General features: G+C 38.8%; 1 protein-coding gene across 3 annotated transcripts in view; it reads left to right on the top strand.

The window, feature by feature from the left end:
* The window catches only part of hdac8 (histone deacetylase 8), a 71418-nt gene that overhangs the window by 43457 nt on the left and 435 nt on the right, over positions 1-27526 (top strand). Inside the window, exons 8-11 of one of the 3 annotated variants that reach the window (XM_043704546.1) lie at positions 12666-12838; positions 15816-15910; positions 20180-20285; positions 26717-27521. In XM_043704546.1, coding sequence (XP_043560481.1) covers positions 12666-12838; positions 15816-15910; positions 20180-20285; positions 26717-26892 — 550 coding nt within the window. In that variant the 3' untranslated portion in view covers positions 26893-27521. Of the gene's footprint in view, positions 1-12665; positions 12839-15811; positions 15911-20179; positions 20286-26716; positions 27522-27526 lie in introns of those variants that run through there. The other 2 variants (XM_043704543.1, XM_043704545.1) reach the window with 2 other exon arrangements.

The raw sequence follows: 27526 nt of genomic DNA, 5'->3' as shown, positions 1-27526 counted from the left end.
AGCACATCAAGAAGGCAGTCCACTGTCTCCTTCTGAAAGGATGGGCAATAAATGGTGACTTTGCTGGCAATGTTCACATCCTGTGAATGAATATAAGCAAAATTTTATGTCTGGATCTGGTCAGACTCTTCTCAAACACAGCATTCAGTTCTGTTTAGACTCACCCTGAACACTGGTTCCAGATCTGATCAAGCCTATCCCAGTGCTGCATCCAGTTCAGATGAGACTAACCTTGAGCACTGTGTCCAGCTCTGCTCACAGAGACACAGGTACTTTATTACTGGAGACAAAACTAGGCACAACCATGGAGCTAAAGTCTAATGACAGGAGTTATGAGGAAAGACTGGAGAAACTTGTGCTTGTCCACTGGGAAAGGCAGCACATAAGTGCTGATCTTGAAAGAGTATCCCGTAGAACTTTGGATGGAAAAAATTGGGGTAATGGGTTAATTCTCTGTCTGTCACTGTGACAAGGGATGTTCAGCAGGTTATATATACTGGAGTCTCAGTTTTTCACCATCAATGCTAAGAGGCATACTTCGATTATATGGATGGAAGCAGAGTGTTATAAAAGAATGAAGAAGTTAGGTGAATGGATAAAACTATAGCAGATACAGTTTAACATGGAGAACTATGAAGTTCTATTTTGGATTTGAAAGATATGAGTCAGACTATTTTCTCTATTTGAAACGGCTGACCAAAAACTACGGAAGAAGCAAAGGGATTTAGGTGTACAGGTGTACACTAAAAGCTACTGCAAAGCTACGAAAAGAATTAGAAACATATAATAAATGTAGGTCTTTATCTCATGGACAGGGCAGAAGCGGGTGCTGCAGATGCTGGAGATTAGAGTTAAGATAAGGAGCGTTGGAGGATGAAGGGTGATAGGGATAGTCAACATGGCTTTGTGCGTGGGAAATCATGTCTCACAAACTTGATTGAGTTTTTTGAAGAAGTAACAAAGAGGATTGATGAGGGCAGACAGTAGATGTGACCAATATGGACTTCAGTAAGGCGTTCGACAAGGTTCCCCATGGGAGACTGATTAGCAAGATTAGATCTCATGGAATACAGGGAGAACTAGCCATTTGGATACAGAACTAGCTCAAACGTAGAAGACAGAGGGTGGTGGTGGAGGGTTGTTTTTCAGACTGGAGGCCTGTGACCTCGGTGCTGGGTCCTCTACTTTTTGTCATTTACATAAATGATTTGGATGTGAGCATAAGAGGTACAGTTAGTAAGTTTGCAGATGACACCAATATTGGAGGTGTAGTGGACAGCAAAGAGGATTACCTCAGATTACAACAGGATCTGGACCAGATGGGCCAATGGGCTGAGAAGTGGCAGATGGAGTTTAATTCAGATAAATGTGAGGTGCTGCATTTTGGGAAAGCAAATCTTAGCAGGACTAATACGCTTAATGGTAAGGTGCTAAGGAGTGTTGCTGAACAAAGAGACGTTGGAGTGCACATTCATAGCTCCTTGAAAGTGGAGCCGCAGGTAGATAGGATAGTGAAGAAGGTGTTTGGTATGCTTTTCTTTATTGGTCAGAGTATTGAGTGCAGGAGTTGGGAGGTCATGTTGAGGACATTGGTTAGGCCACTATTGGAATATTGCGTGCAATTCTGGTCTCCTTCCTATCGGAAAGATGTTGTGAAACTTGAAAGGGTTCAGAAAAGATTTACAAGGATGTTGCTGGGATGGGAGGTTTTAGTTATAAGGAGAGGCTGAATAGGCTGGGGCTTTTTTTTCCCTGGAATGTCAGAGGCTGAGGGGTGACCTCAGAGGCATAAAGTCATGAGGTGCATGGATAGGGTGAAAAGCCAAGGTCTTTTTCTCAGGGTAGGGGAGATCAAAACTAGAGGGTCGCTCTGCAGCCATTGTGGTTGTAGATCGAGTCGTAGAATCATAAAGTTATACCGTGTGGAAACAGACCCTTCAGTCCAAATTCAAATTTCAGTCCAAATTCTAATTTCAGGTTTCTTTTCTCCCAATTCTAAATGTCAGATAATCACTGGTGACCTGCGGTGATCAGATATCCTAATATAATCCCATGTCACTTTAGACCCTTCCAATTCACGTCCCCATCCAAATGCTTTTTTAAATGTTGGCATTGTACCCACCTCCACCATTTCCTCTTGCAGCTCATTCCATGCATGCATTGTCCTCTGTATGAAAACAATTGCCCCGCAGGTTCCTTTTAGAACTTTGTCCTTTCACCTTAAACCTATGCCCTCTAGTTTTGACATAGATTCATAGAGATGTACAGCACGGAAACAGACCCTCCTGGTCCAACTCACCCATGCCGACCAGATATCCCAACCCAATCTAATCCCATCTGCCAGCACCTGGCCCATATCCCTCCAACCTTTCCTATTCATATACCCATCCAGATGCTTTTTAAATGTTGCAATTATAGTAGATGCTCCTGAAAAAAGCAGAAAATAGTATAAAATTGTTATAAATGGGTTACCTTACTTTACCTGAAGAAATTTAGTGAGAGTTCCGGACCAAAAGTATTTGGTCAAAATCTTGAAGGGGTCCTTTGAAGCTGAAAAAAGTTTAAACTCGTTGGTAGGAAAGCTTCAGCAAGAGACTATCCGATTTGCAAGTCTGGGAATTGAAGCCAAAGTTTTAAAGTCCTATAGGAGACGTAGAGAAGGGAATTCTCTCTGGTATGAGTTCTGTAAAGCAGTTCATTTGGTATTAATTGGATTATATCTTTATTGGGGTTAAACAGGTTAAATACAGAGGAACTTCGATTATCCGAATATCAGATTATCCGGCAAGATTGCGATATCCCGATGCTCGGCTGAACTGTTATCTGGCATTCGATTATCCGGAATTCAATTAACTGAATGGAATACTCCTCACCTGTGTCCTTCGGATAATCAAGGTTCCTTTGTGTGTAATATGCAAATAGTTTCATTTATTCTATTTTAACTTATTTTCTTTTGCATGTACACTTTTATTGTTAAATTCAGATCTGCTGCATTGCATGCCTGTGTTTCGGTGAGGGGCCACCTTGCTAACATTAAAAAGAAAACAAAAAATATTATTTATCAGTATGGTATCTGACTTGTCCTGTAATAGAATCAGCTGGGATCATGAGAATTGAGGACATTTAGTGGGATTTTTGACTCCACCAGATTCAAGACGGATCTGTGTCTGTCTTTTCCAAATAATAGCTGTTTCATTGTTCTGGACATAACACAGCAATATTGGAGAATTTGAAGATGACTTTGAATGTTGCTCAGAGATTGCTGGAAATGGAAATTTTATTAGTGAATTATTCAAAATCTTTGATAAAATCTAAACTGAGAAGGGTAACATGTGTAAAAGTAAAAATGGAATTTGGTAAAGATGATATGCTTCAAGTGATTATCTGACATTTAGAATTGGGAGAAAAGAAACCTGAAATTAGAATGCCACAGCTGTATTTAGTTAAAATATACCTAGAAATTAGATGAGTTAAAAGAGAGACAGAAAATGTGGGACATAGAGATAAGAAAACTTGAATTGGAAAGGGGGGAAAACAGGGAAATGGAATTAAAAAGATTTAAACTTCATAGGGTTAGGGAGCTTAGGGGACATGAGTTGGTCAAAGAAAAGCTTAAGTGTAAAGACAGAAGGAAGACATAGTGGTTCTGATGAATATGATGATTCCAGTGAGGGATTTGATTTATCTAAAAATCTGCGCTTAGTGTCTTTATTCAATGAGAATGGATTTGAAAGATATTCTGCTTTGTTTGCAAAGATTACTGAACAGATAAAAGTGACCAAGTGGGATTTGGAACTTAATTTTGCGATATTTTGACAGGTACCGCTACACCTGTTTCACAAAAGAACAATCCATAGAGTACAAAACTGATAAAGGGTCTCTTGTGAGCTAGGTCTGAAGTTTATCAAAAACAATTTAAGATGAAAGAAACAATCCTAATCAGATATTTGTCAAGTGTAAAAGGGAGAAAGAAACAATGTGGAGTCAGTTATTTGGATCGTTTAAGCTGGATAACAAGTTTGAAAACACACTGTATGTTCTTCAGAGTCTGGCTACTGTTCAGAAGTGTCCACTGCTCCTGGTGGCGTTGCTGATATCAGAGTGTTGGCTGGGAGGACTTCCTCCCCAATGGTCCACCTCAAGTCAGTTAACAGTTTAATGGCAGAATTGTTAACAACAGCTACAAAAGAGAAAAATAGGTGATGATTATGATCTGATTTTGTTGAACTTAATGTTGAACATGGAAGCCTGTGAAGTGTTTCATAGGTGTTATTCCCCAAAATTAAGTTGTACTTCTTTGCAGTAGTGTAGGAGGTCGAGATCAGCGTAGCAATGGTATGGAGAATTAAAAATTTGTGTAATTAAAAAGTGAAGATCAGATTTGAGGACACAATGAATTGATCAAATTGATCGTTTAATCTGCCTTTGGCTTTCCTCACTTTGTGAGGACCAAATCTGGTATGCTAGGGCTTTGGCAATCTAAGCTGTAGAAGAAAAAGAAGTTTAAACCAAAAAAGAGTGAATTTAAGATCAGAACCAACAGGAAGCAAAGAAATTAAACATTCAATTTAGAAACATAATGCGGGAAGGTCAAAATTACTGGAAGTGGTGGGATGGAAAAGTAAATAAAACTGCTCAGTGTCATTATTAGTTTGAAGACCTCGAGGATCACATTTATATTCTGGAAAAAAGGATGCATACAGCCCAACCATTAACACAGACATGATTAAAACCTAAATATTAATTAAGAAAGCTTCACAGTAAAACAATGGAATTTATCCTTTATAGTTTCTGCCATTAAAACTTGTTAGCCCTTGCTAAAAGTGTTGAGGGGAATAATTTCAGAAAATAGTGGAAGCTGGGTGAAGTGAATGAACGCATCTATTAGTTAAACTACATTGACAATCAATAGACATTCCTGAACTACTTGAAAATATATAATGTTAATAATGCTTACCCAAATTTGTGTACTTATTGTGTACTAGACAACTTAAGTGTTGTGTCTTGAAAGCTACTTTTTAAATATTCTAATTACATGGCTCTTCTACTGAGATCTGTGTTTTATTAATTTTATGATATGAATGTGAGGGGATACTTCACAATGATGGGTCTCTTTGCAAGTTTGTCTGGGTCTCATCGCAACAGTCTCTGGATCACATCATTGTTGCATTGCCAATGGGTAGTGCGTCCAAGCTCGAGATCAGTTTTTTAAAAAGGGTTTATCTTATCTCAAAAAAACAGATCACCATCAAGAACAAAGCCTAGAAATTACTGTTGGCAACTTGGAATATGGGCTTATTTTTTTACTGTAGAATATATGATGTTTTTCACGAAACCAAGAAATGCAGATACTGAAAATCTAGAACAAAAACAGAAATTGCTGGAAAAATCCAGCAGGTCTGGCAGCATCTATGGAGAGAAAACAAGAGTCAACATTTCAGGTCCAGTGACCTTTCATTAGAACTGTTCTGAAGAAGAATCACTGAACCTGAATCTTTAACACTGCTTTCTCTCCCCAGATGCTGCCAGACCTGCTGGGTTTCTCCAGCAATTCCAATTTTTGGTTGATATTAATAATGTTTACTTAACATGAATTGTGATAACCTTATACATGCTGTTTATTGCAAATCGTAATTTGTAGTTTAACTGATCAACTGATACGGGGTGAAAAATAAAGCAGTTGCAATTATTTTAAATAACTTGATCTTATTGACTGTAATGGTGAATGAAAAGAGATTTCCTTTTCGTTATGCTAACATTGTAAATGGTGGCTTGAATTGAGAAAACCAATAAATTGGCCTTTCTCAAATGTACATTTTAAGTTTTACAGCTGCTATGGGTAGCCTAGCAATATCTAGAAGTGTCTATACCCATTAGTGATCTATTGAGTTCCTATTACTTTAATGCTGATTTTATATCAGCCATTAGATGTTAGTATGTTACTGTTGAATGAAGTCAGCCACAATAAATATTGCAGCACTTTGCACATTGACCTGGCATAAAAACTAACTTTTCAGGAACTGCTTTCATATCATAAGCTTCGAGGTACTGCAATGTTAACAAAGTTAATGTACAACACTCCAAGAGACACATTTAATTTAATTCAGTAATTGTTTATATTTGATTGCAAGAATGTAGTCTGTTCAAAAGTGTGTGCTTTCAGTCAAAAAGATAAGTCTCAGTAATATATAGAACATAGAACATTACAGCACAGTGCAGGCCCTTCATCCCTTGATGTTGCACCACCTGTGAAACCAACCTGAAGCCCATCTAATCTACACTATTCCATTTTCATCCATATATTTATTCAATGACTATTTAAATTCCCTTAAAGTTGGTGAGTCTACTACAGTTGCAGGCAGGGCGCTCCATGCTCCTCCTACTCTCTGAGTAAAGAAACTACCTCTGACATCTGTCCTATATCTATCACCCCTCAACTTAAAGCTATATCCCCTTGTACTAGCTATCACTATCCGAGGAAAAAAGCTCTCACAGTCCACCCTGTCTAACCCTCTGATTATCTTATGTCTCAATTAAGTCACCTCTCAACCTTCTTCTAACGATAAAAGCCTCAAGTCCTTCATCCATACCAGGCAACATCTTAGTAAATCTCCTCTGAACCCTTTCCAAAGCTTCCACATCCTTCCTCTAATGAGGTAACGAGAACTGTATGCAATAATCCAAGTGTAGCCGCACCAGAGATTTGTACAGCTGCAACATGATCTCGTGGCACCGAAACTCAGTCTCTCTCCCAATAAAAGCGAACACACCATATGCCTTCTTAACAACCTATCAACCTGGCTGGCAACTTTCAAGGATCTATGTACGTGAACACCAAGATCTCTCTGCTCATCTACACTACCAAGAATCTTACCATTAGTCGAGTACTCTTTATTCCTGTTGCTCCTTCCAAAGTGAACCACTCAAACTTTTCTGCATTAAACTCTATTTGCCATCTCTCAGCCCTGTTCTGCAGCTTATCCATTTCCTTCTGTAACGTGTAGCATCCTTGAGCACTATGCACAACTCTACCGACCTTAGTGTCATCCGCAAATTTCCTAAGCATCCTTCTATGCCGTAATCCAGGTCATTGATAAAAGTGGCAAACAGCAGTGGCCCCAAAACTGATCCTTGCAGCACACCAGTAGTAACTGAACTCCCGCATGAACATTTCTCATCAACCACCACCCTCTGTCTTCTTTCAGCTAGCCAATTTCTGATCAAAACCAATAAATCACCCTCAATCCCATACCTCTATATTTTGTGCAATACCGTGGGGAACCTTATCAAATGCCTTACTGAAATCCATATACACCACATCAACTGGTTTACCCTCATCCAACTGTTTGGTCACCTTCTCAATAAGTTCAGTAAGGTTTGTGAGGCACAACCTATCCTTCACAAAACTGTGTTGACTATCCCTAATCAACTTATTCCTTCCTACACGATTATAAGTCCTGTCTCTTATAACCTTTTCCAACATTTTACCCACAACCGGAGCAAAGCTCACTGCTCTATAATTACCAGGGTTGTCTCTACTCCCCTTTTTGAACAAGGGGACAACATTTGCTATCCTCCAGTCTTCTGGCACTATTCCTGTAGACAATGACAACCTAAAGATCAAAGCTAAAGGCTTGGCAATCTTCTCCCTGGCTTCCCAGAGAATCTTGGATAAACCCCATCTGACCCACACTTTCCAGAATTGCTAATATCTCCTCCTTGTGAACCTCAGTCCCACATAATCTAGTAGCCTGTATCTCATTATTCTCCTCGACAACATTGTCTTTTCCCAGTGTGAATACTGATGAAAAATATTAATTTAGCGTTCCTCCTATCTCCTCGGAATCTACACACATATTGTTTGATATTCACTTTGAACATTTTGGAATTGTTTGAACACAGCATCCAATCAAATCATGAAATGTTGTGAAGAATACTGATTTCTGCTTCAATATCCTTTTTCTTTATTTCCGTCAGTTTTATTTTCAATAGTTTTGCTTAACCAGTGAGCGATGATTACATACTGGCCTTTGAAAGTCTTTGAGTGTAAAAGTGTTGTAAACTAAAAAAATGAGTGAACATAGACCACATTAAACAGAACTGAAACAAATCACATCGGTGCTTCTGAGATCAGTGTCAGGACCAACAAGATATTGGTCCAAGCTTGAACTTGCCAACTGAGCCACCAGTTCAGCTAAGCAGTTGCAAATTGTCATTATGCTGTTGAATGCATACAGGGCAAATTCAGTACATCTTTTCAATCCATTGTCACTGACACTGTTGCTTCAGTGACATTCATTAAATTTTCCCCTTTCTTAAGTCTTTATTCTGAATAATTTGCTGATAAGTAAATTCTGGGCCCTTATATGTAATGGAAGGTGGATGCTGGATGGGAAGAGTCAATTTTCACGTCTTCCAATGTGTGACATATAGAACAGCAAGTGAAGAATCCTGCATAAATGCTAGTGCAGTAGGAACTAGAATATTGAATTATTTCACTGGATTTCAGAGGATGATAAATGTAATTGTTTATCCCATCTTGACTGAGAATTAGGTTCTAAATTAAATGAAACTATTAGTATCCATTGTTGATCCTATTATTGTTTGAGCTAGATTCTCAGTTAAGAGGACATCTCATGAACTACAAATTGCAGTCAAAAAATCATTTTCATGGTAGCTAATGTTTCACAAAGTTAACCTGTTTGCTAAGAACACTAAAATTCAACAAAATTATCTGGGATGTCACTATGTGTGAGTGGACTATTTGTGAAGCACATAAGAAACTATTCATGGCAGAGGTCATCTCCAGCTGAAGCAATAGACAAGGCTACTATCTTGAAACTACAGACCTCAGTGCAGGCTGAAGTGATAAATCTCCTCAAGGGAGGGAGTGAGTGAGTGAAAGTGCATGTTCTTGCTGGGATAGCATCTTGAGTAATGCAGTATGTTAGACATTAACATTCTCACCACAGAGGGTTAAGACATGCATATGTGTTGAGTGAATTGTTATCTCAGCTGTGATATTGTTTTTAAAATGTGTAGTGGAAGCTAAGAACTTCCACAGGTGGAACAAGGGTTATAGTTGAATTCATCTTGTATATCAGCCAGTGATCAGTTTGAGTAAAATAAATGGTAACCCTAATGCTGGATAGAGCATGAAAACTAAATGAGAAGTGTTGGGGGAATCAATTTTTCAAGTGGCAATGGTATCCTCATCTACAGAAAAAAATAGAAATTCGAACAGACTATGAATATTCAACAGAGCTTTGGAATGGGGAAGAACAGAATTCAGACATGTTTCCCAATTTTTCCATCCAATACATGAGCTATACTTAATTAGAAAATCGGGTAAAAATCTGTTGCACTAAATCTGCAATATTTAGCCCCCCAGTCAATTGTGACAGATTTGTCAATGGCACAGTGAGCAAAACAATTCAAGCATATGAACCAAAAGTAAATTACGCATGCGCTTACTGAAAATACGAAGTCTGAATTTGCACATTCTGTTACTAGTGATCATAAAAACTGTCTGTGTGAAGCATGAAGGTTTGGGAGGGTAGGAATCCTTGAAAAAAGTGAAAAGAGTGCTGTGTAGCTTCAAACGTGAGGTTAAAGCTTGCGTTTAGGGAGAACTTTCAACCTTTCCCCCGGAATGGCATTTGTTCATTCAGTAAATTTTCTTCAACAAAAGGGAACATTTTTTAAAGCCTTTTCAGTGTCTTCTGAGAGTTTCCTGTGGTTTGTGATTTAATCAGTGGGGCCCCCCGCCTGCTGTAGAATTATTCACAAAAATGGATTCTCTTCTCTCTCCCAGCCTAATCTGCTTTTAATTTGGTATGGATTTGTTTTCAATATGATCTGTGTTAGCTATTGAATGTAAATGATTGCAGTTATTACAGAAGATGCATTATTTTAATCTGTCTACAAGAGAAATTATATTCTGATGAATGTACAAGCTATCGAAAATTGTGATGAAAGACAGAAATCTCGCCTCAGTTATTCTCTTGGGTCATATTACTAATCTCTGTCCCCACCCCATTGACTTTAACAAAATGCAGGCCATTTCTCATGATATGTCTAAATTCTTATTGATTAGACCAACTGGACAGCATTACTTGCAAACAAACTAAAAGAATGCTTTTTGAAGTTGTGTAAGAGTTAGTCTATTTGGTGTTATGTGTGGTAGGATGTGTCCTCATTGCTCATTGCATTCACATATGTATGGACTACCCAAGATGCACAAAAGTGATGTCTCTTTATGCCCTACCTTGTTTCACATTTCATGAACTGGTCGAATGCATAGATTCTATGCATAGAATTTCTGCAACTGGTTTGAACACGTTTTTCACATATAGTAAAGGATTCCTTCACATTTGTAAAGAACATACACAGCTTGCGTATTGATAGCAATGTAGTGTCCACGTGTTTATTTGTCATTACTAACCTATACACTTAAGGAAGCCAAATACTTCTGCACTGCAGTTCTAAATCATGATGATCTAAACCTGGTATCATTGTGTGATTAGTATTAATTGAACTTTTGAACTCAACAAACTAGTAGGCAGTTGAGTTCAATTTTAGCAACACCATATAGCACCAATTACATTGGAGTTGGCATGGGATCTCCATTAGGCCCAGCTCCCCTCTCAAACATCTTTGTTGCATTCCATGACAAATGAATCAATGATTGATGTCTAACCACCTATTCCTTGCATATTTCCAATGTGTAGATGATACAGTTGTTATATTTGAATTTACAGCTGCATGTAAGAACTACCTTATAAGTCTGAATGGGCTTCATCCTGCACTCGAACTCACCCTTGAAATTCCTTGGCATCCCGGTCAACTAATCAACTAGGGGTCTCTCCTACTGTCAACTGCAAACCTACAGTCATAGGTTATTATACACATTGGGATTCCAGTAGTTCCATGTGAATTGCCATATAAAATTGACCTTTCAGACTCAAAAAGGTAAAGTTGCCATTGTCCTAGTGGAGCGGAAGCTGCCCTCTCATTACAGAGAGATGGCTGGTGATGGTTTAAGCTGAGAGTCGAGGCTGAAAAGACATGATCTTCATGGAAACCTCATAAAGTGACAAAAGTGGAATTTTCCACTAATGAGGTGATGGTGTAATGCCAAATATGTAGGCTATGTCCCAAAGATTGGCAAATCAGATCAAACAGCATATTCTTTCTGCTGTTTGAAACAAGCATGTACTTGAAGCTACATATATCTATTCATCGGCTACTGTTCCTTGCAGGCACGAAGAACATGTACACACAACAAAACAGGTGATAGCCATTCTCCTGTTCATTTCTCACTGCAATGCCTTGTTCAAAATTTTAAAAACTTGATAGTTAACTGCTGTCATTATTACATGATACTTCTCCAAGTTTCATGTCCCTGAAGCAGAGTCCACTTGTCTACCAATCAACATATTCCTCTCATGCAGTATCAATGTTTTTTTTCCTTTACTTTGCTATTTCTTGCTAATTGTCCTGAAAAGTACAACATGTAAAGTTTCAAAAAAATGTCTCTTTCTCCAGCAGTATCTATTAATGGTCATTTTTCAATTTGATACTTCTCAGCAATGAGCCTACATAATCATTGAATCTATACAAATGTTATTATAGTTGCCTTGCCTTGAACTATCAGACTTTGTATTTGCACAGCGCTTTATGTTCATGACTTTGTCTAATCATTTAACTGTCATTATATCAGCACAGATAATTACTTCCAGCAAGTTATCACACTGACATTCAAATACAATATGCACAGTCGACAGAATCTTTCAAAATATTTTGTTTGGTTAATAGGATTTCCTATTAGCAAGACTCATGCTTTCAGATTTTAAGTTCGTTTTGGGGAATATTGAGCGATAAGTTGAAAAAACGTTTTTTGAATGTCATGAAAAGTTTGTTCCGACAAGAGAACTCATAAAAAGATTTTGCATCTTTAGTACGGTATTCATTATGATCTTGTAATGTTAAACTTTGAGGTCCCTCACAAACACTAGGTGCCAGCTTGGGGATGGTAGGCTTACTGCAGTTAACCATTTAAAGGAAAAAATGTCATCATCACAATCAGACATGATTTTGACTTTTTTTTATTATTTATATCTATTTATACCTGTGCACACTTGGGAAGACTGTTTCTGTAAGGTGAGTTTATACGTTAGACAATATAATCTGAACAGATCAGTTGCTTAGTTCTTGAAGTAATAAAGTGTAAATGCTATTTGTGTGATCGGTCAGTTGACTTTTGGATTTTCTTAAGTGGAAATCATTTACTTGAAAGGAGTGGAACAAAAGTGAAAATCAAGTGGAAAATCTTTGGCTACTCTGACAAAACTTCCTGTCAATAAATTCAAAAGTTGAATGGTGGATTACTTAGACAGGCTTGCATGCCTTCCTTTTGGTTACAAAAAGAGCAAAATGTGATGGATAAGTTACGATTCAATAAGATATAACCTTGGTTTTAGACTGACCAATTTTTATGCATCTTAAGGATGCATCTCTGGCTAGGTCATTATTGCTTGCTGATTCCTATGGGTCCTTGGGTAATAGGATTGATTAAGAAAGTATTGATTATAGTGCTCCTTAGATGCCAACTGCAGTAATTATCTGTTATCCAGTCATATTTATTTACTTTGTCTTCTCAATAGTGTCTTAAAAGAAGTGTATGCATCATTCAATCCTGAAGCAGTGGTCTGCCAGCTAGGAGCAGATACTATTGCTGGAGACCCAATGTGTTCCTTTAATATGACACCAGTTGGAGTGGGAAAGTGCCTGCGTTACATTCTGAACTGGGAATTGCCGACTCTGGTCTTGGGAGGAGGTGAGTCCAATTGTCCTTTGTTGCAACATTTTCAATAAATGCAGAGGCATAAACGTTATGGAATGTATTGGCATTGATACATATGTTTTGATGTGTTTTAAAAATGATTCAACATAGTTTTACATTTGGGAGTTTTTTTTATATCTATGTATGATATTTAAAAGCAAAATTCCTTCATAATACCTGTAAATAAATGCATGATAAAGTATGGAACTGAAGGAAACTAGCCAGGAAGGCTCAGTATCCAACTGTTCCAGCTTGTGCTATATTGACTTATCTGATTCTCATTGAAGCAATGGTGGAACTTTTGCAAACTTGGTCAGAGTCCTTGAGTGAGGTAAATAAGATACATAGGGGGATACTAGTCTTCATTCTTAGCAGTGATGTGTTCTGGGTAATATGTGGGTTTTGGATTACGGGAGGATTTGAGTTTATCAATGATACAGTCAAGATTAAATGAATAAATGATTTTGTCTTGGTATGAAATTTGAGTTCCGATCCATCCAACATTAATGGATGTAACCTGATAAGGCAATCAATAATGTTATTGAGTCAAATTAGCGTGTAGGATCTAGAAAAGAACTGGTGCTCATGATCCAAGTATTATACCTTGAACACATTGTGCCAGCTCAGGAGAAACTGTTGCTAATGTTACCGACAGAGAAGGAGACATAAACTGAATTCCTTTACTTTTCTTCTCTTTCGTCTGTAAGCAGAGTTATTTGAAATTGTTTTTTTTTTCTGTTTTGAAATTGACTGTGGCATGTTTCCCCCAAACTATACATTTGGAAGACTGGACTCAAAATAAGCTTGCTTCTGAGTTCACTCAAAAGTATGCTTTTATTGGTCCATTCAAACTGGAGGTTTTCACACACATACTCAAGCATAAGGGGAAAGGAAAAAAATGGAAACAGTTTACAATTAAAAATCTCTTTTAAAAAGGGAATTAAAGATATGGGTGTTAATTTGCATGATTTTTTTGTGTTCTTTGAAGATTATTTACTGTCTGTAGGAAGCTGTTTTCAGGTGTCTGCGTTAGCTGAAGTTGCAGTATTCCTTTTAAAATTTATGTAAGGCCAAGCAGAATGATGTTGGTGTACAAACCGGTCCCCATGTAATTAAGCAAAGAAGATGCTGGCCAATTCAATTTCTGTTTCACTTATATCCAGAGATGGAAAGAAATAAAGTCTTTTCTTGCCCTCTTTCATCAGTCTTTTTTTAGCCTTTTTAGATCTAGGTCACTTGCACTTTATTGTCTCAATATAGACAGATTATTTCAGCCTTTTTGGATGTTCAGGGCTTCAACTGTCTGAATCTTAACAGAACCTTTCTGGTTCCTTTTTGGATTTATATTCTTGTTGTCTGCTACGGATTATCTGGGCACAGGGCCTGGGATTTTACCAAACCGTTTTTCATTGATGTAGCAAATTTCCTGTCTCTTTTCATTCTCTCTTTGGGCTTCTAGTTTTTATTCAGTACCTTTTGCTGAAAAATTTGTTTTTGCTCCTTTTAATTAGAAGTTTTTGGCTGTGATAATTAATCTGGGTAAGGTAGTTTGAGGTTCTGACTTCTGTCTGTTCTAAATATGAACCGAGGCACAGATATTGGGTAAGAATCTTGTTTTGCCACACTGGGTACTTACATCTGTATTCTCCAAGCCATAAACCTCAGCTGTCTAATGTTCAGAGAGGCTAATGTTTCACAGGTTAAGTTTGTCTTTTCTATGCAAGTCTCTACTGAAATTTGTCACAAATTAAGGAAATTTACTGCAGTGCTGTTTCTTGGTTTAATGATCGTTTAAACCACTGAATCTTTTTTCTTCGCTTCCAATTGGATTATAAGGTTCAATTCAGTTTGGTTTCTGAGATTTGGATCTTGTGTCAAATTTTGGCTCATTTTGCAATGGTTTGACCTTGGACTTGAGACTCCAATTTCTGTTGTTGACAGGGAGAGGGAGCTAATTTAATTTTCTTGTATTTCTTCCCTTTGGTCTGTAACCAGAAGATTTTTGTATTACTTAAAAATTGTTTTCCTGTAGAAATGAGCTGTGACATGTTTCCCCAGAGCCTCCTGGAGTTTTGTTGTGTCACCAGTTAGATCCTTAGCAGACTTTGATGTTAACAATAGACTAGTTTTTTTTTCTCAGTCTGAGGCAAGGGTTAAGAAATGTTAATTTAAGCTAAGACTAGAGGAATTTTGATCATGTAACAGGTCCATTAAAGAGTGACTTACAATTTAACAATTGATGCCTGTGTCTCTGGCCAGTGGGTCCAGTATTCAACCATGGAGGTAAATGGGATTATTAGTACCTCAACAAGTACAATGAGGTTAAACCTTTCTGCTCCTGATCAAAACCCACTGTCTATTGTAGCAGCCAGTTGCTGAACTGTTTTTGCCACTTCAGACATGAGTTTTTCAATAGCTCTTTGCCAGACCCTTTAGGTCTGCCTACTGTGCTTTTGTGTTTGCTGACTGCAATATCCAATCAATGTAAGAGTGAGAAATTCCAAAAGGATAGTGCACTTTGTTCTAGAAATTGCTGATTGGAACTTTCCATACATTGTAGTCAACTTGTATCATCGGCATTCTGGATCAGTGGTGCTGGAAGAGCACAGCAATTCAGGCAGCATCCGACGAGCAGCAAAATCGACGTTTCGGGCAAAAGCCCTATGTATCATCGGCAGCCATGTTTTGGTACAGCCAAATCCTTTTCAAAATTTAAACAAGATTATATAGCTTTTTAAAGCAGTTCATGACTTGAGTTTCATATCTTGTGGAAATGGCCCATTGCTACAGGAAAAACAAAAGGTGAAAGAATTGGAAATCTTCACAATCACCATGACATCAAGCATTTCTTAATATAACAGTGTTTAGCAGTATTAGAATGAGACAATAGTGAATAACATGGTCACTGTGTCTTCTGACTTTCTAGTCAAATAAATTATTTTCATTTGGTTTGCTTTTCTGGTGGAGACAGGAGGCTATAACCATGCAAACACAGCCCGGTGTTGGACATATCTGACTGCCATTATCCTTGGAAAAACACTGTCCTCAGAGATTCCTGATCATGAGGTAAGGCTACAACAGGCTTCTTTTTCTTACTATCTGCTGAGTCATTCTGACTAATCAAACCTGGGATTTTGACTCTGAATACTGTTTTGTAGTCAAGTGGCAGTGCAACAATAATGCACTGTTTCTCCATTTCTCTCAGAATGATAGGCTTGCTCTGAACTGACATAGCTGCATTTGTTTGACTATAAGTAAAGCATTTAGCCATTCTTTAATAATTACTGACGCTTTACTTTCAGGCTTTCTACAACATTTTGACCTTGCTTTTTCTTGATATGACTAGAATTACATAGACTGTAATTCTTTCGAACATTGCATATTTACTATTAGAGTCATAGAGATGTACAGCACAGAAACGGATCCTTCAGTCCACGCCGACCAGATATCCCAACCCAATCTAGTCCCACCTGCCAGTAACCAGTTTGTATCCCTCCAAACCCTTCCTATTCATTTACCCATCCAGATGCCTTTTAAATGTTACAATTGTTGCAATCCACCACTTCCTCTGGCAGCCCATTCCACACACTCACCACCCTCGCCTGTTCAACCTCTCCCTGTAGCTCAAATCCTCCAACCCTGGCAACATCCTTGTAAATCTTTTCTGAACTATTGGTGATACATTGATACCATATAAATACAGTTTCATACTTGTCTTACCATTTCTTTTCCCCAAATTTTCTTGTTTCTTGATACAATGAACAAAACTACTTACTATGAAAAATAAAAGATTTGGTTGTCTGACATTTAAGGGGCAGCTTATACCACAGTTGGACACCCCAACTCATGATCCCAGTTCATTACCGAAAGATCTACCTGCACTAGTGTTACAATTTTTTTTCAGTTACATCATACTTTTTCATACATCTGGGTTCATTGTCACTGCACTAAATCAGAACATTGAACTATATGCACAATTTTGTTGTGCATAGAAAGAGCTCTGGATCTTGACCGTTCTCTTGTATTAAAGGTCAACAATACCCTAAGTGTAAGATTAAACATTATGTTTCAGATTCAAGTGTGCACGTGGCTGAATTTAAGTAAGTCTGGGCAAAAATGGTTGAGGCCTGCCTTTTTGCCATTATGACAGTTGACACCTTTGAGTGGAAGAAAGTGAGGACTGCAGTTGCTGGAGAGTCAGAATTAAAAAGTGTGGCACTGGAAAGGCACAACAGGTCAGGCAGCATCTCAGGAGCAGGAGAGTTGACATTTCGGACATAAGTCCTTCATCAGGATCTCTCAAAATTATAACTTCTTTGCCTTCTCCTCCGTTCTTCCTGAGTAAACTTTACCGACAGAGGCGAAGTATTGAAAGAGATCGGGAACCAACATCAGTACCCAGCCCCTGCCTAGGCTGTGCACTCTCCTGCGCTTCCTCGACCTTGCTTGGGGTTTCCTGCACTACTTTCACTAATGCCACTGGCTTAGCCTCTTGTCCCACATCTTTTCCCATAGTGTCTTTCTTTAACAAACAGCACTGTGACTTTACGTGTCCCACCTTTTGGCAGTGAAGACACCTTTTCCAAGTGCCTTCCTAAATCACTGGCACTATAATTTTCTGTGTCCCACTCCATTGCAATGAAAACACCTGAAGCCTTTCACCTCCTTTTCACCCTCTTGGGCTTCTTTTTCCACCTATGGTAAACTATTACCAGTGTTCTCTACTGTTTGTTTTGTAGTGTAGGATCTCCTTTTCTCCCAATTTCTATCCCTCACAGGATGAAATTCTTGCTGGAAGCTAAAATTTGCCTTGTACACCAATGTATATTCATCTGCCATCTCTACTGCTCTTCTCGGCCTCTTGAACTTTCTGTTCATCCACATGAATTCTTATCATCTCTGGAAGTGAGTTTTTAAACTCCTCCAGCAGAATAACCTCTGTCAGACCCTCATATGTCTTATCTATTTTTAAGGCCCTCACCCATCTATCAAAGTGACTATGTTTAATTCTTTCTAACTCAACCTAAGTCTGACCTGGTTCCTTCTTTATGTTTTTCCCCTTTCCCTTAACTGCTTATTACCTGCCTCCAGCTCTATAACAATATACTGTTCAAACAAAACACTTATTATAATTACATCAACTTAATTTCAAAACCATACAGCGGCTGTCGTCCTCAGTATCTGTCTTTCAGCTAAAGATCTCCTGGGGTCATCATCTGTCTTTTTACTGTGAAGGTGTTTCATATGAAAGCAGTACCTTTGATAGAGAGTGTTTCAATGTCTTGGCTCTCAATTGCAGTTACTCTGACTGATTTTCAAAATGCCTCCCTTTTTTAATATTCCCAACATCAGATTGTCTCATTGGTTCGATGTTAGTAAAACAATAAATTCAAATTCAGTTGTGTTTTAATATCATGGGGCATAATTTAAACTCAGGTATCTATTTCGCAGCCAAATGATACATTTTTCAATTTTCTAGGACACTCTGAGACTGTTATTTAGTCATATGACACAGGTGCTTGTAAGCTCTCAGTGCAGAACAGCATTCACTCTGTCTTAAAGGTACAGTACACGCTTTCAACTTCATAAAAATATGCATCACAGTAGGTATGACCTGATAAAGATGGCAGATTATGTTCTCCATATATTAGTGAACCAGATCGGCTACTTAAGACAAGCTTGTAGATTGTGCCCTCCATTTAACATAGAACATTACAGTGCAGTACAGGCTCTTCGGCCCTCGATGTTGCGCCGCCCTGTCATACTAATCTGAAGCCCATCCCATCTACACTATTCCATGTACGTCCATATGCCTGTCCAATGACGACTTAAATGCACTTAAACTTGGCGAATCTACTACCGTTGCAGGCAAAGCAATCCATACCCTTACTACTCTCTGAGTAAAGAAACTACCTCTGACATCTGTCTTATACCTATCTCTCCTCACTTTAAAGTTCTGTCCCCTCACGTTTGCCGTTCCCATACGTGGAAAAAGGCTCTCCCTGTCCACCCTATCTAACCCTCTGATTATCTTGTATGTCTCTATTAAGTCACCTCTCAATCTTCTTCTCTCTAATGAGAACAGCCTCAAGGCCCTCAGCCTTTCCTCATAACACATTCCTTCCATACAAGGCAACATTCTAGTAAATCTCCTCTGCACTCTTTCCAAAGCTTCCACATCCTTCTTATAATGCGGTGACCAGACCTGTACACAATACACCAAGTGTGGCCGTACCAGAGCTTTGTACAGCTGCAGCATAACCTCCTGGTTCCAGAACTCAATCCCTCTATTAATAAAGGCCAAAACACTGTATGCCTTCTTAACAACACTGTCAATCTGGGTGGCAACTTTCAGGGATCTGTCTACATGGACATTGAGATCTCTCTGCTCATCTGCATTCCCAAGAATCTTACCATTAGCCCAGTACTTTGCATTCCGATTACTCCGTCCAAAGTGCACCACCTCACATTTGTCCACATTAAACTCCATTTGCCACCTCTCAGCCCAGCTCTGCATCCTACCTATATCTCTCTGCAACCTACTACATCCTTCGTCACTATCCACAACTCCACCGACCTTAGTGTCGTCTGCAAATTTACTAACCCACCCTTCTAAGCCCTCATCCAGGTCATTTATAAAAATGACAAACAGCAGTTGACCCAACATCGATCCTTGCGGTACGCCGCTAGTAACTGGACACCAAGCTGAATATGTTCCATCAACTACAATCCTCTGTTTTCTTTCAGCAAGCCAATTACTGATCCAAACTGCTATGTCTCCCACAATCCCAATCCTCCGCATTTTGTACAATAGCCTACTGTGGGAAACCTTATCGAACGCCTTGCTGAAATCCATATACACCATATCAACCGGTTTGGTCACTTTGTCAAAAAAGTCAATAAGTTTTGTTAGGCATGACCTACCCTTCATAAAACCGTGCTGACTGTCCCTGATCATACTAGCGCTTTAGTTGGGGTGGTTTTTGCTCAGTTGGCTGGGTGGCAGGTTTGCCCTGCAGAGTAATGCCAATAGTGCAATTTCAATTCCCATACTAACAGACATCACCTTGAAGGTCCCACTTTCTCAACTTTGTCCTTCATCTGAGACATAGTGACCCTCATGTTAAACTCATTACCAACCATTTCTTTAATAAGAGGGCAGCTGTATGGCCCTTTGGGACAATGGTAATTTTACATGCACTTCAATCCAAATTTATTAAATTTGGATTTAAACTTATATACCAGGATCCTTAAATTTATATTCCATGTGCATGTACTCTGCTCAATAAAGCTGCAGGTGATTCAATGCCATTACTAATCCAATTGCTTTCATAGTATTTTACAGAATATGGGCCTGATTACGTACTGGAAATCACCCGAAGCTGTCGGACTGACCAGAATGATCCCCACCGGATTGAGCAGATACTTAGCATGATCCGAGGTAAGGAAGGTATAGTGTCTTGAAATTTGGATAAGCATGTGAACCTATGCCAGACAGCAGACTGTGTGTGCGTGTGTATGAGCAGTACTGCAACAATCTGCCCTGGAAACTGCAAGAGAGCAACCCATACTAGATTTAATAATAAATAATGAGCCAGATTTAATTAACACCCTAAAGATGTTAGGTGTTTCCAGTAGTGATCATAGTATGATCAAGTAAATTGACAAGTTTGAAACGGGGAAGAAAAGTGAAACAGCTGGAAAGGTCTAGTATTTAGGTGCAGTTGACTTCAGCAGGATAAAACAAAGGTGGTCTACTAAACTCGGTAAATCTGATTCTGAGAAAAGTGACAGAAGACCAGCTGTGGCATTCAAAATAGTTTTACCATGCTAATGTTTATTACTAAGGCGTAGGGGCTCTAACCTGCCAAAAATAAATTCATGGAAGACTGAACAGGGTTGAAATCACAATAACAGTAATAGAAACATAATTCCCAAAACTTCATGCTTTACACCCTATACTGAAACAGCTCTTATCAAAGTTACAAATGATATCCTATGTCAAGGTGAAAGATAAAAGATTCTTATATAGTCAGTCTGTAAGCTTTGACAAAGTTGGCAGCACCATTTTCCTTAACACTGTGCCTAAACTTAGCAGACTGCTTTTTTGGCATCCAGTACTGGTTGAGCAGAAATTTCCTCCACCTAAATATAGAGAAAACAAAAACCATCACACTTAGTCCTTGCTATAATTCTGTTCATTAATCACCAACTTGATCCAACCCCTAGGAATTGGCTTGATATACGAAACATGTTATTCGCAATCTTGATGTCATTTTTGACCTTGAAATGAGGTTCTAATATAAATCAGCAAGCCCACCTATTTCCAACTCTATAAAGTTACCTTCAGGAGCCTTGCCTTAGCTATCCGTTGTTGAAACTTTCATCATGCCTTTGTTACCTCCAAGCTTGATGTTTCTATCATGTTGCTGACTGGCCTTCCACATTTCATCCTGCATAAATTTGAGATAATTTAAGACTCAGCTCTCATTTGGGCCAAGTCCCATTTTCTCCTCATCTCTATGCTCACTAACCTATGTTGACTGCCAGGTAAGCAACACCTTCCTTTTAAAATTCTCATCCTTGTTTTCAAATCGCTTTGTCGCCTCTCCCCTTCCAATTTTGTTTATGGGAATTCATGTGTAGCAGGCTGGGCCAATGTTTATTATCTGTCCCAAATTGCCCAAGGGGAAGTTAAGAATCAACCACACTGCTGTGAGCTTGAAGTCACACATAGGCCAGACTGGGTAAGGATGACAGATTTTCTTTCTCAAAGGACAGATGGGATTTTAGGATTATCGACAATGGATATACGTCAAAAAGTGTGGCACTGGAAAAGCTCAGGAATCCTGATGAAGGCTTATACCCGAAACTTTGACTCTCCTGCTCCTTGAATGCTCCTTTTCCAGCACCAAACTTTTCGACTCTGGCTCTCCAGCATGTGCAGTCCTCACTTTCTGACAGTGGTTATATGGCATGGTTAAGCTAGCTTTTCTTATTCCAGACTTTTATTGGGTTGAAATTTCATCATTTGCTGTGATGGTTCCTTAGAATATTAGCCAGGGTTTGGATTACTAGCTGAATGACATTATAAGTACACATTTTCTTCCTTTCTGTAATGCCATCCAATCCTGCAAATGTCCGCGATAATGATACTTCTAAAATTGCAGCAACTTTGAATATTCCAGTTTTGTTCATCATTGGCCACTGTTTCAGCTGTCAATGCCCTGAGCTCTAAAATTCACTCTGTGAACCTTTTTAGCTGGCCTTCCTCCATTTGATGCTCCTTAAAATTATCTAATTGGCCTTAATTCCTTTAGTGGCTTTGTACTAAATTTTTCTTTCTAACTCTGCTGTCGAGGAAGTTTAATTTTATTAGAATTTATAAACGAATAACATTATAAAAGAGGCGTGCAAAATCCAAACGAACAGGAGACATGCGCAGAATAGAAAATGGGGCAGTAAATTTTAAAAGACTAAAAAAAATGATAATAAGAGTATGGAAATAAACTTGTAAGGAATATCAAATTTATGCTAATGAAGAAAATAATGCTAGGAAATTTATGTAACTGCTGGTGGACATGAAATTGGATGACATGGTTGCCTACGACCCTCCACTAGAGTTTTGCTAGTGACTGGGTAAATAGTAGGCTGCCTGCCCACCCCATGGACTAATTAATAGCCATTTAAACACCAACTGCAGACTGTCAAGTAATTGTTAGCAACCTGATCACATATTTAAGTAGGATTATGCTCCTATTTTGACTCTCTGTATCAAACAGAACCCTCCCCCACTCCCCAACAACACAAATATTTGTCACTGCTTTCCCATCCCACATCACCCCTTGCCAGAGAGAACCAACATGGATATGGTAAAAGATTGGTAATAGGAATTGAAGGCAAGTTATTGACCTAGCTAGGAAATTGACTGAATGATATGAGAAAGTAGGGTTTCTGACTAAGAACTCTACATTGCCGCATCTGACTTTGGCATTCCACTGGGATTTGTGTTCGGGTCTCAAGTGTTATATGGGTGACACGGTGGCTCAGTGGTTAGCACTGCTGCCTCACAGTGACAGGAAGCTGGATTCAATTCCAGCCTCAGGCTGTTATGGACTAGGCCAGACCCCTCAAAACCTCTTTAAGCAGGTTGCTCAGACCGTAACTTTGCTATTTGTTTAGCTCAGTGTATATTGGATATTCCCGGTGTAAGTTAGCTGGGTCGACTGCCAAGTTTTAAACAAACAAAATTTATTTACAAAGTTATGAAAGGAAACACAAAGAACAGAAAATAGGATACCCGATAACTTATCCTATCCAAGCCCAACTTAATGATGAAGTTCTGAAAATACATGCAACAGTTCCAATACAGTCATCCCTTAACACAAACAGTAAAACATGGTACAGCAACTTACAGTTTGCACTGCGAGAGAGAAGTCAGCAGCCTGTTTCACACACATCCCCTGCTGCAACTGGACCAGAAAGCTGTAGCTGCCTGGACTGGCCATTCCCCTTTCATTATATAAGTTATTCTCTGGTGCTGTGAGGCAGCAGTGCTAACCACTGTGCCACCGTGCCGCCCCGTGTGCCACCGTGCCGCCCATATAACACTTGAGATTTCTAAAACACGAAAGCCTTTGGCCTGCGGTATCATCTGTTTAGGGGTAAACAAAAAGGGCCCCAATAAACCATTCATCTCTGCACCAACTCGGCTGTTTCAGAGCCTGGGCTATTTTATGACTCCTCTGAAAAACAATTAAGGACACAATAACTTTGAGGAAAGGAAACAGCTTTGAGAAAAGGACCAGCTTTGTGACAGGGCGACTGTCTGTGTGGAGTTTGCACATTCTCCATGTGTCTGCGTGGGTTTCCTCCTGCTGCTCTGGTTTCCTCCCACAATCCGGAGATGTGCAGGTTAGATTAACTGCCCATGCTAAATTGCCCATAGTGTTCAGCGATGTGTAGGTTAGGTGCATTAGTCAGGGGTAAATGTAGAGTAATAGAGTAGGGGAGTGGGTCTGGGTAGGTTACTCTTCGGAGGATCCATGTGGTTTTGTTGGGCTGAAAGACCTGATTCCATGCTGTAGGGATTCGGTGATAATTATTCATGACTTTGGGCTAGAAAGTCATGTGTCCAAGTTTTCTAATTACATATAGATAGACGGCAATGTATGTAGTGTTGATGAAGCATTACATTGGAACTTATAATTATTAATAAATAGTGAGTAGGCAAAATGGGCTCTCTTGTGTTGCAGTGGTAGTGTCCATACCACTGGACCGAGTGGCCCAGGTTCAAGTCCCACCTGCTTCAGAGGTGTGTAATAACATCTCTGAACAGGTTGATTCGAAAAGTAGGCTAAGTAAAAAGACCTATAGACAAGTGTGAGGAATCCACTTTAGACCAGAAATGTAGAGCAATGGGCTTTCTAAATGGTTAAAGCTGGAAGTAGTGGCAGCCGTGTGAATAGTTCATTAAAATATTGTCAGTAGATACAAAAAAATTTGAAAAGGTGAATGGAATACTGGACTTTATGTGAGAAGATTGGAGTTTTCAAGACTTGCTACCCCTGAGGTCTCTTTTATATCTTTCCCCTGTCAGCCTAAACCTACGCCCTCTAGTTCTAGACACCCCCACCCCAGGAAAAAGACTTTGTCTATTTACCCTATCCATTCCCCTCATGATTTTATAAACCTCCAAAAGGTCACCCCTCAGCCTCTGACACTCCAGGGAAAACAGCCCCAGCCTATTCAACTTCTCCCTATAGCTCAAATCCTTCAACTCTGGCAACATCCATGTAAATCTTTTCTGAACCCTTTCAAGTTTCACAACATTCTTCCAATAGGAAGGAGACCAGAATTGCATGCAATCAACAGTGACCTAACCAATGTCTTGTACAGCTGCAACATGACCTCCCAATTCCTGTATTCAGTACTCTGACCAATAAAGGAAAGCATACTAAACGCCGCCTTCGCTATCCTATCTATCTGCAACTCCACTTTCAAGGAGCTATGAACCTGCACTCGATGGTCTCTTTGTTCAGCAACACTCCCGAGAACCTTACCATTAAGTGTATACGTCCTGCTAAGATTTGCCAGGCTGAAAAACAACCCTCCATCACCACCCTCTGTTTTCTACCTTTGAGCCTGTTCTGTATCCAAATGGCGAGTTCTGTCTGTATTCCATCAGATCTAACCTTGCTCACCAGTCTCCCATGGGGAACCTTGTCGAACACCTTACTGAAGTCCATGTAGATCACATCTACCGCTCTGCCCTCATCAATCCTCTTGGTTACTTCAATTGGTTTGCAAAAGGCATAGGTTAGCTGTTTCACTTATGAAAAGTCTCTGACATATCCAATTCAAGGTCACAACTTGCAGCATCTGCTAAAGGAAAGTCAGGTGATTTTTCTTTGCTTTTAAGTGGCTTACTGCTGAGAATCGAGAGCTTTTGGCTGCTGCAGATCTGTTGGTTTCTGTCCTGGTCTGACTAGGTTCTCTCCACCTTGCTCACAGGCCAAGCTGTTCAGCTAAACAATCACCTTGCTATTGTCGGCAGAGGATCTTTGTCATTGATAAATGTACCCGAGTTCACAATCCAGTTAGTTTCACTTGTGAGCAACCCCTTTGCTCCAGTTCCTCCTCATGTTGTTGAAACCCACAGTTACACAGAGTTCAAAAAAGGTATCAAATTCCTGACTTTTAAAGCCATTCTTTCTCATTTCAGTCCACAGTTTTAAAAAGCACAAACATTTAAAAAGACAAGCTTTTACTAATGCAAAAGCTTGGTTAGACTTACCTGAAGTACTATGTTAATTCTGAACAACACCTTTTGGGAAAGGTACATTGGTCTTGGAGTGAATGCAACATAAATTTACTGCAACAAAGCCTGGATTCTATTTTCACTGGTGAAGGAATCTAGGACAAGAGGACATAGACTGAAAATCTGAATTAAGAAAGACTTATACATGCAAAGGCAGGTTGAAGTTTGTAGATGGCAATTGATAATTTTAATTCTAAGATTGATAAGTTTCTGATAATCAAAGGAGCAAAAGTGGGGAAATAAGTGTACTGGGCAGGACACAGCATCTTGCACATATGCACTCTTGTTGCTTTTGGGAGGCATATACAATATCATGCATTCAATTACTTATGCAAATCTAAGGCTTGAAATCTTCAGGCATTACTGGGCATTGCGAATTCAGTAAGATTGCACCAATGTTGACTTCTTTAAATCCATGCAGTGCAATCTTTTCAAGTTACTACTAAATAATATCAGCCAATAAAAATTCATGTGCGTTTTGTTAAAGGACAATAATCTGATGCACTGAAATTTGTCAGACATTTTTTTAACATTGGAAATGGAAACTTAAGGCCTGCTGTGTCCCCCCAACATGGACAACAAGCACAAAAAGCATTGAGACCTTGCATGCAAACAGTTCACGTGCCTCATTAAATATCTAATTTATGAAGCTCCTCCAAAATGTAATAGATGCAATGAGCATCTCCTCAACTTCAGCGTCTCATTTTGGACCTTCTGGTGATGGGCAATCCCTGTTTAAGAAAGAATTGGCCCTGACACCTTTGATCTGAACCACCTGTGTCTAATGCAACTGATCTCCATACTGGAAAATCCCTCAGTATTTAACAAACTATCATCTTTCAACATTCTAGTTTCATGAGCAGCAGAAAATTATTTAATGTGCGGAATATGTGTGTTATCTGGCAATATTATACATTGCTTCACAGAAGGATGAAGCATAATAACACTGCTTGTATTAGTGACAAGTGAACAACGGTAGATTTTTGATTCTCAGGTAAAAATAAATTATAATGCAAAAATATATTTTTGTGAAATTGTAATTCTGGTTACAGCCAAGCATAAGGCAAATTTGTCTCCAAGAACACGATGCAAGATGCAGACTAAGCACAGGAAACGTGCTTGTATAAAATGTCAACTAGTCACAAGAAAACGTGTTTCTGCAGGCACCAGGTGCTCGATATCCGAATCATTCCAAATGCAGAAGCAGAAATCTGTGATGTCTATGTGATGTAATAAAACTGTAATTTTGTTTTAGTTATGACACATGGATGCGGTTACAACCTTTAAAGAATTATGTAAATTTAAAATACTAAGATTTTCAGAATGAAATCTTGTTCATTATCACCTTACTATTTCAGAAGTTATCTAATTAGGACTTACCGATAATTTGATGAATTGAAAAAAAAATTGTATTAATTGTCATTGACTATGTTATAAGGTTTTCAGTTTATACATTCGTTAAAAATTTGTAGTGGGTAACTTGGATATTTGCTGGATTGAAACTGGCAGGAATGCATTTGAACAGTGCAGTTTAAAATATTAAAACATTGCTGGTACATGCACACTGGTAAATGGAAATGGGAATTTACATTAATTTTATTTTGGCACTGCAGCAGTAAACCTGATCTTTGTCTTTCAGTAATACAGAAACAGTCCTTCTAAAGGAGATCCTTTCATGAGTGTTTGGTTTAATGTTCACAGAGACCACCTATTTCTGCAGAATGAGAATTTTCTAGATTTAATAAATTGAGGATTTGACCACATTTGTTTTGTATTTTTCTGCATAAAATTTGCAATTAACCTGAGATTGTCACAGTGCTATGAATCAGAAAAGGCAAAAGTTTTTTTGTGTGTTTTTTTCC

This window comes from Chiloscyllium plagiosum, chromosome 15 (genome assembly GCF_004010195.1).
Source record: "Chiloscyllium plagiosum isolate BGI_BamShark_2017 chromosome 15, ASM401019v2, whole genome shotgun sequence".
Classification (NCBI taxonomy): Eukaryota; Metazoa; Chordata; class Chondrichthyes; order Orectolobiformes; family Hemiscylliidae; genus Chiloscyllium; species Chiloscyllium plagiosum.
Note: the sequence above shows the minus strand (reverse complement) of the source record. Positions and strands in the feature narration are given on the sequence as shown.